Source organism: Carcharhinus amblyrhynchos, unplaced genomic scaffold (assembly GCF_965287045.1).
Source record: "Carcharhinus amblyrhynchos unplaced genomic scaffold, sCarAmb.v2.hapA scaffold_53, whole genome shotgun sequence".
In the NCBI taxonomy this organism is placed as follows: domain Eukaryota; kingdom Metazoa; phylum Chordata; class Chondrichthyes; order Carcharhiniformes; family Carcharhinidae; genus Carcharhinus; species Carcharhinus amblyrhynchos.
Window position 1 is genome coordinate 473,118 of NW_027649794.1, and position 9,383 is coordinate 482,500.

Sequence of the window (9,383 nt, forward strand, 5' to 3'; positions counted from 1 at the left end):
GTAGGATTTAGGCAGCAGAATGATATATTCCCGGTTATCAAATGCCACCCCGCACTCTTCGACAAGACAATTGCCAGCGATGTCCCCACATCTAACAGGGACCATGGTGCATTCGGAGACTCTTGTTGGCCAAGGTGAGATCCGAGAGGAGGCTGGGGGGGGGTCCCCTGAGAAGCTGAAAGCTGAGATAGAAATCCGAATTTCTCCGCGTTGTTCCGCATCTGCAAATCTGTCCGATGTTCGAGAAGAGAATCCTTCAACAATAGTCCATCCTCCTCCTGGAAAAAGAGAATGTGGAAGTGCGCGGTTGGAGGATCTCAGTTTAAACAGAGAGAATGGGATCACCGGTTAACATTGCGCTATTGTGTGTAAGGTGAAGCACTACCTTCTAAATGTGTTTGGAAGAACGTGGACCGTCAATAAAAAAATAAGGGGTAAAATTCTTAACGGTGCTTAGATCATCGCAGTTGGCAGGATAGGTGGAGAGGGCTGTTAATAAAGCATATAGTATTCTGGGCTTCATTAATAGGGCCACAGAGCAAGGAGGTAATACTAAACTTATACAAGATACCAGTTAGACCTCAACTGGAGTATCATGTACAGTTCTGGGTGCCACACTGTAGGAAGAATGTGAACACATTGGAGAGAAATCATGGAATCCTACAGTGCAGAATGAGGCCATTCATGTCTGCACCGACCACAATCCCATACAGATCTTATACCCACAACCCCATGTGTTTACCCTGAGACTAAGGGGCAATTTGGCATAGTCAATCCACCTAACCAGCACATCTTTGGACAATGGGAAACCGGAGCACCCTGAGGAAACCCACGCAGACATGGGGAGAACGCGCAGACTCCACACAGTCAGTGACCCAAGCCGGGAACTGAACCCGGATCCCTGGCGCTATGAGGCAGCAGTGCTAACCACTGTACCACCCGAGTGAAAAAGGTTCAGAAGAACGGTTCCAGGGATGAGAAACTTCAGTTATGAGGATGGATTGGAGAAGTTGGGATTGTTCTCCTTGGAGAGAAGAAAGTGGAAAGGAGATTTCATCGAGATGTTCAAAATCACGAGGGGCTCCAGATAAAGTAGGCAGAGAGAAACTGTTCACACTCACAAAAGGACTAAGAATGAGAGGCACAGATTAAAAGTTATTTGCAAAAAAATTAGCTGTGGCGTGAGAGAAAACTTTCTCATCCAACAAGTGGTTGGGTTCTGGAATGTTTCGCTGAGCAGTTTGGTGCAGGCAGCTTCAATCAAGAGGACATTGTATGATTATTTGAATAGAAACAGGGAGGGAGTACAGGAGAAAAGGCAGGGGAAGGGGCTAAATCATGATGCTTATTTGGAGACCTTGTATAGGCATAATGGGCCAAATGGTCTCTTTCTACACCAGAACCATTCTGGGGCATAGTACTGGTGGGTACGGGTCTGTCAGTGTATAACACTGGGGTACAGTACTGGTGGGTACGGGTCTGTCAGTGTATAACACTGGGGTACAGTACTGGTGGGGATGGATCTGTCAGTGTATAACACTGGGGTACAGTACTGGTGGGGACGGGTCTGTCAGTGTATAACACTGGGGTACAGTACTGGTGGGGATGGGTCTGTCAGTGTATAACACTGGGGTACAGTACTGGTGGGGACGGGTCTGTCAGTGTATAACACTGGGGTACAGTACTGGTGGGGACGGGTCTGTCACTGTATAACACTGGGGTACAGTACTGGTGGGGACGGGTCTGTCAGTGTATAACACTGGGGTACAGTACTGGTGGGGATGGGTCTGTCAGTGTATAACACTGGGATACAGTACTGTTGGGGATGGGTTTGTCAGTGTATAACACTGGGGTACAGTACTGGTGGGGACGGGTCTGTCAGTGTATAACACTGGGGTACAGTACTGGTGGGGATGGGTCTGTCACTGTATAACACTGGGGTACAGTACTGGTGGGGATGGGTCTGTCAGTGTATAACACTGGGGTACAGTACTGGTGGGGATGGGTCTGTCACTGTATAACACTGGGGTACAGTACTGGTGGGGATGGGTCTGTCTCTGTATAACACTGGGGTACAGTACTGGTGGGGATGGGTCTGTCTCTGTATAACACTGGGGTACAGTACTGGTGGGGACGGGTCTGTCAGTGTATAACACTGGGGTACAGTACTGGTGGGGATGGGTCTGTCACTGTATAACACTGGGGTACAGTACTGGTGGGGATGGGTCTGTCTCTGTATAACACTGGGGTACAGTACTGGTGGGGATGGGTCTGTCTCTGTATAACACTGGGGTACAGTACTGGTGGGGACGGGTCTGTCAGTGTATAACACTGGGGTACAGTACTGGTGGGGACGGGTCTGTCAGTGTATAACACTGGGGTACAGTAGTGGTGGGGACGGGTGTGTCAGTGTATAACACTGGGGTACAGTACTGGTGGGGACGGGTCTGTCACTGTATAACACTGGGGTACAGTACTGGTGGGGACGGGTCTGTCAGTGTATAACACTGGGGTACAGTACTGGTGGGGACGGGTCTGTCACTGTATAACACTGGGGTACAGTACTGGTGGGGATGGGTCTGTCAGTGTATAACACTGGGGTACAGTACTGGTGAGGATGGATCTGTCAGTGTATAACACTGGGGTACAGTACTGGTGGGGATGGGTCTGTCAGTGTATAACACTGGGGTACAGTACTGGTGGGGATGGGTCTGTCACTGTATAACACTGGGGTACAGTACTGGTGGGGATGGGTCTGTCAGTGTATAACACTGGGGTACAGTACTGGTGGGGACGGGTCTGTCGCTGTATAACACTGGGGTACAGTACTGGTGGGGACGGGTCTGTCGCTGTATAACACTGGGGTACAGTACTGGTGGGGACGGGTCTGTCGCTGTATAACACTGGGGTACAGTACTGGTGGGGATGGGTCTGTCAGTGTATAACACTGGGGTACAGTACTGGTGGGGATGGGTCTGTCAGTGTATAACACTGGGATACAGTACTGGTGGGGATGGGTCTGTCACTGTATAACACTGGGGTACAGTACTGGTGGGGATGGGTCTGTCAGTGTATAACACTGGGGTACAGTACTGGTGGGGATGGGTCTGTCACTGTATAACACTGGGGTACAGTACTGGTGGGGATGGGTCTGTCAGTGTATAACACTGGGGTACAGTACTGGTGGGGAAGGGTCTGTCACTGTATAACACTGGGGTACAGTACTGGTGGGGATGGGTCTGTCAGTGTATAACAGTGGGGTACAGTACTGGTGGGGACGGGTCTGTCGCTGTATAACACTGGGGTACAGTACTGGTGGGGACGGGTCTGTCAGTGTATAACACTGGGGTACAGTACTAGTGGGGATGGGTCTGTCACTGTATAACACTGGGGTACAGTACTGGTGGGGACGGGTCTGTCAGTGTATAACACTGGGGTACAGTACTGGTGGGGACGGGTCTGTCAGTGTATAACACTGGGGTACAGTACTGGTGGGGATGGGTCTGTCACTGTATAACACTGGGGTACAGTACTGGTGGGGACGGGTCTGTCACTGTATAACACTGGGGTACAGTACTGGTGGGGATGGGTCTGTCAGTGTATAACACTGGGGTACAGTACTGGTGGGGATGGGTCTGTCACTGTATAACACTGGGGTACAGTACTGGTGGGGACGGGTCTGTCAGTGTATAACACTGGGATACAGTACTGGTGGGGACGGGTCTGTCAGTGTATAACACTGGGGTACAGTACTGGTGGGGACTGGTCTGTCAGTGTATAACACTGGGGTACAGTACTGGTGGGAACGGGTCTGTCAGTGTATAACACTGGGGTACAGAACTGGTGGGGATGGGTCTGTCAGTGTATAACACTGGGGTACAGTACTGGTGGGGACGGGTCTGTCAGTGTATAACACTGGGGTACAGTACTGGTGGGGATGGGTCTGTCACTGTATAACACTGGGGTACAGTACTGGTGGGGACGGGTCTGTCAGTGTATAACACTGGGATACAGTACTGGTGGGGACGGGTCTGTCAGTGTATAACACTGGGGTACAGTACTGGTGGGGATGGGTCTGTCAGTGTATAACACTGGGATACAGTACTGGTGGGGACGGGTCTGTCAGTGTATAACACTGGGGTACAGTACTGGTGGGGATGGGTCTGTCAGTGTATAACACTGGGATACAGTACTGGTGGGGACGGGTCTGTCAGTGTATAACACTGGGGTACAGTACTGGTGGGGATGGGTCTGTCAGTGTATAACACTGGGGTACAGTACTGGTGGGGACGGGTCTGTCAGTGTATAACACTGGGGTACAGTACTGGTGGGGATGGGTCTGTCACTGTATAACACTGGGGTACAGTACTGGTGGGGACGGGTCTGTCAGTGTATAACACTGGGGTACAGTACTGGTGGGGATGGGTCTGTCAGTGTATAACACTGGGGTACAGTACTGGTGGGGATGGGTCTGTCACTGTATAACACTGGGGTACAGTACTGGTGGGGACGGGTCTGTCAGTGTATAACAGTGGGGTACAGTAGTGGTGGGGACGGGTGTGTCAGTGTATAACACTGGGGTACAGTACTGGTGGGGATGGGTCTATCAGTGTATAACCCTGGGGTACAGTACTGGTGGGGATGGGTCTATCAGTGTATAACACTGGGGTACAGTACTGGTGGGGATGGGTCTGTCACTGTATAACACTGGGGTACAGTACTGGTGGGGACGGGTATTTCAGTGTTTAACACTGGGGTACAGTACTGGTGGGGATGGGTCTGTCAGTGTATAACACTGGGGTACAGTACTGGTGGGGACGGGTCTGTCAGTGTATAACACTGGGGTACAGTACTGGTGGGGACGGGTCTGTCAGTGTATAACACTGGGGTACAGTACTGGTGGGGATGGGTCTGTCACTGTATAACACTGGGGTACAGTACTGGTGGGGACGGGTCTGTCACTGTATAACACTGGGGTACAGTACTGGTGGGGATGGGTCTGTCAGTGTATAACAGTGGGGTACAGTACTGGTGGGGACGGGTCTGTCGCTGTATAACACTGGGGTACAGTACTGGTGGGGACGGGTCTGTCAGTGTATAACACTGGGGTACAGTACTAGTGGGGATGGGTCTGTCACTGTATAACACTGGGGTACAGTACTGGTGGGGACGGGTCTGTCACTGTATAACACTGGGGTACAGTACTGGTGGGGACGGGTCTGTCAGTGTATAACACTGGGGTACAGTACTGGTGGGGATGGGTCTGTCACTGTATAACACTGGGGTACAGTACTGGTGGGGACGGGTCTGTCACTGTATAACACTGGGGTACAGTACTGGTGGGGATGGGTCTGTCAGTGTATAACACTGGGGTACAGTACTGGTGGGGATGGGTCTGTCACTGTATAACACTGGGGTACAGTACTGGTGGGGACGGGTCTGTCAGTGTATAACACTGGGATACAGTACTGGTGGGGACGGGTCTGTCAGTGTATAACACTGGGGTACAGTACTGGTGGGGACTGGTCTGTCAGTGTATAACACTGGGGTACAGTACTGGTGGGAACGGGTCTGTCAGTGTATAACACTGGGGTACAGAACTGGTGGGGATGGGTCTGTCAGTGTATAACACTGGGGTACAGTACTGGTGGGGACGGGTCTGTCAGTGTATAACACTGGGGTACAGTACTGGTGGGGATGGGTCTGTCACTGTATAACACTGGGGTACAGTACTGGTGGGGACGGGTCTGTCAGTGTATAACACTGGGATACAGTACTGGTGGGGACGGGTCTGTCAGTGTATAACACTGGGGTACAGTACTGGTGGGGACGGGTCTGTCAGTGTATAACACTGGGATACAGTACTGGTGGGGACGGGTCTGTCAGTGTATAACACTGGGGTACAGTACTGGTGGGGATGGGTCTGTCAGTGTATAACACTGGGATACAGTACTGGTGGGGACGGGTCTGTCAGTGTATAACACTGGGGTACAGTACTGGTGGGGATGGGTCTGTCAGTGTATAACACTGGGGTACAGTACTGGTGGGGACGGGTCTGTCAGTGTATAACACTGGGGTACAGTACTGGTGGGGATGGGTCTGTCACTGTATAACACTGGGGTACAGTACTGGTGGGGACGGGTCTGTCAGTGTATAACACTGGGGTACAGTACTGGTGGGGATGGGTCTGTCAGTGTATAACACTGGGGTACAGTACTGGTGGGGATGGGTCTGTCACTGTATAACACTGGGGTACAGTACTGGTGGGGACGGGTCTGTCAGTGTATAACAGTGGGGTACAGTAGTGGTGGGGACGGGTGTGTCAGTGTATAACACTGGGGTACAGTACTGGTGGGGATGGGTCTATCAGTGTATAACACTGGGGTACAGTACTGGTGGGGATGGGTCTGTCACTGTATAACACTGGGGTACAGTACTGGTGGGGACGGGTATTTCAGTGTTTAACACTGGGGTACAGTACTGGTGGGGATGGGTCTGTCAGTGTATAACACTGGGGTACAGTACTGGTGGGGACGGGTCTGTCAGTGTATAACACTGGGGTACAGTACTGGTGGGGACGGGTCTGTCAGTGTATAACACTGGGGTACAGTACTGGTGGGGATGGGTCTGTCACTGTATAACACTGGGGTACAGTACTGGTGGGGACGGGTCTGTCACTGTATAACACTGGGGTACAGTACTGGTGGGGACGGGTCTGTCACTGTATAACACTGGGGTACAGTACTGGTGGGGACGGGTCTGTCACTGTATAACACTGGGGTACAGTACTGGTGGGGATGGGTCTGTCAGTGTATAACACTGGGGTACAGTACTGGTGGGGATGGGTCTGTCAGTGTATAACACTGGGGTACAGTACTGGTGGGGACGGGTCTGTCAGTGTATAACACTGGGGTACAGTACTGGTGGGGATGGGTCTGTCACTGTATAACACTGGGGTACAGTACTGGTGGGGACGGGTCTGTCAGTGTATAACACTGGGGTACAGTACTGGTGGGGATGGGTCTGTCAGTGTATAACACTGGGGTACAGTACTGGTGGGGATGGATCTGTCAGTGTATAACACTGGGGTACAGTACTGGTGGGGATGGGTCTGTCAGTGTATAACACTGGGGTACAGTACTGGTGAGGTACAGTTGTCCACCTCTCCCATTCCTGTTTCTTCACCCTATATCTCTGTAAATTTTCTCCCTTCCAGTATTTCTCCAATTGCCCCTTTTGAAAGTTCCTATTGAATCTGCTTCCCTATCAGGCAGCACCTTCCAGATCACAACAACTCGCTGTGTGTCCAAAATAAAATTCTCCCCAACTCCCCCCTCTGGTTCTTTTCCCGATTCTCTTCAATCTGTGTCCCCTCTGGTCACCGAGCCTCCTGTCACTGGAGACACTTTCTCCTTAGTCGCTCCATCCCTCGTGATTTTGAACACCTCAAATCCAATCTCCCCCTTAACCTCCTCCTCTCCTGAGAACGATCCCAGTTTCTCCCCGTCTCTCTGACGTAATCCGTGGTGCCGTACCGGTGAATCATTCTCTGTCCAATCACCAAACCTCGTCCGTCCGTCACCCGTTGGCTTTGGTTCAGAGAGGCTGGGATTTGAACCTGGCGCTCAGAATCCCGAGTAGGAGGTCTCGCCGGATTCGGAGACGGTCATGATGGATTGCCGGCGCGAGGGCTGGCTGCAATGCTTGACAAAGTCGCGGCTGACGCAGCCCACCTCCTGCAGGACCTCCAGCATCTGCCTCCGAAACTTTACCCCCACAAAGGCGTACAGGAAAGGGTTGAGGCAGCAGTGCAGGTTGCCCAGGCAGCCGGTCATGGCGTAGCTGGTGTCTATCCGGCTCTCCATGTCGCAGTCGCGCCTCAGCACCCCCAGCCGGAGCAGCGTCTCGGCAAACATCACCACGTTGTAGGGGGTCCAGCACACCAGGAAGGCCAGCACCACCACCGCGATGACCTTGATGGCTCGGCACTCCTTCCTCCGCTGGGCGCTGTGCGACTGGCGCAGCGTGGCCACGATGCGGAGGTAACAGTAGGCCATGACGATCAGTGGGCCCAGAAAACCAGTCACGTGGTAGAAAAAGCGCAGGGTCACAATCCAGGTCTTGGACTTTTCCGCCTCGTAATTGTGGGCGCACTTTACCGAAGATCCGTTGGACTGTATTGGCATCAGGTAGATAAAGTCGGGGATTGAAAGCAGGAAGCAGGTCAACCAAACCACCGCGCAGCTGAGGTAGACCCGCCAAGGTTGACGTTTCTTGTACATCTGTACTGCGTGCACAATGGAGAGGTACCGGTCAAAGCTGATGCACACCAGCAGATAGATGCTGCTGTAGAAACTGATATTGTACGTGGCGCCGATGATCTTGCAAGTCACCACGCCAAAAGACCAACCCCTGGCCTCCTCGACTGCCCAGAAGGGTATACCCAGGACCAACAGGAGATCAGCCACCGCCAAGTGAAGGATGTAGGTCTCGGTCACTGCCAGGGCCCGCAAGTTCCTGATGAGAACCAACACCACCATGCCATTCCCCAATAACCCAACCAGGAATATGGTGGAGTAGAGAATGGGGATGAAGATTTGCTGAAACCGCTGGTTGTATGAGCTGTTGCAGGGCTGGACAGCGCAGGGAGGACCGGTTTCATACCCATAGCTGTCATTGGGAAAATAGTTCTCGGAGAAGTTCCCGAAGATTTGAAAGAGATCGAATTCAGAAAGGTCCTGCAAGAGACACAAAAATACATTACTCTGCACTCTCAAACCACAGTCCATTACAAACCTCACTATCACTGACACCAGCCTTCATACAGAGAAATTAAAGGGGTGACATGGTGGCACGGTGGTTAGCACTACTGCCTCACAGCGCCAGGGACCCAAGTTCGATTCCTGACTTGGGTCACTGTGTACACGCTCTCCCCGTGTCTGTGTGGGTTTCTCCCGGCTGCTCTGTTCCATCCCACAGTCCAAAAGATGCGCTGTTTAGGCGCATTGGCCATGCTAAATTCTCCCTCAGTGCACCCAGACAGGCGCTGAAGTGTGGAGACCAGGGGATTCTCACAATAACTGCTGCAGAGTTTGTAAAATTCTTTGCTTAAAGAGGCGACGTTTTAAAAAATAAACTGGAGGTGGATATGCGCCACACAGACTGAGATGTTGTATCAAAGGCCAAACAGTTGCCAAGACAACAGGCTGTTTTTGAATTTTGCCCAAATTAGGTGCTTGGACAGTAGCAGCTGACCAGATTTAAATTTGATGTTTTGGTAACCTGAGCACTGGGGGTGTTGGGAAGTCATCAGGGATATAAGAAATGGTGGGGGGGTGGAGGGGGTGGGTGGCGCACAGTGATGCAAACCAGAGATGAGTACC

At 52.0% G+C, this 9,383-nt stretch overlaps 1 protein-coding gene across 1 annotated transcript; it reads right to left on the bottom strand.

The window, feature by feature from the left end:
* Window positions 1–7,435: 7,435 nt before the first annotated feature.
* On the bottom strand, window positions 7,436–8,695 carry LOC145337579 (C-X-C chemokine receptor type 3-like). Its single transcript, XM_080182370.1, has one exon. The coding sequence runs from the start codon at window positions 8,538–8,540 to the stop codon at window positions 7,626–7,628; it is 915 nt and encodes a 304-aa protein (XP_080038496.1). The 5' UTR covers window positions 8,541–8,695; the 3' UTR covers window positions 7,436–7,625.
* Between the last annotated feature and the right edge of the window lie 688 nt (window positions 8,696–9,383).

Coding starts and splice junctions, on each gene's coding strand:
- LOC145337579 (XM_080182370.1), bottom strand. CDS start 8,540: ATGGTGGTGTTGGTTCTCATCAGGAACTTGCGGGCCCTGGCAGTGACC.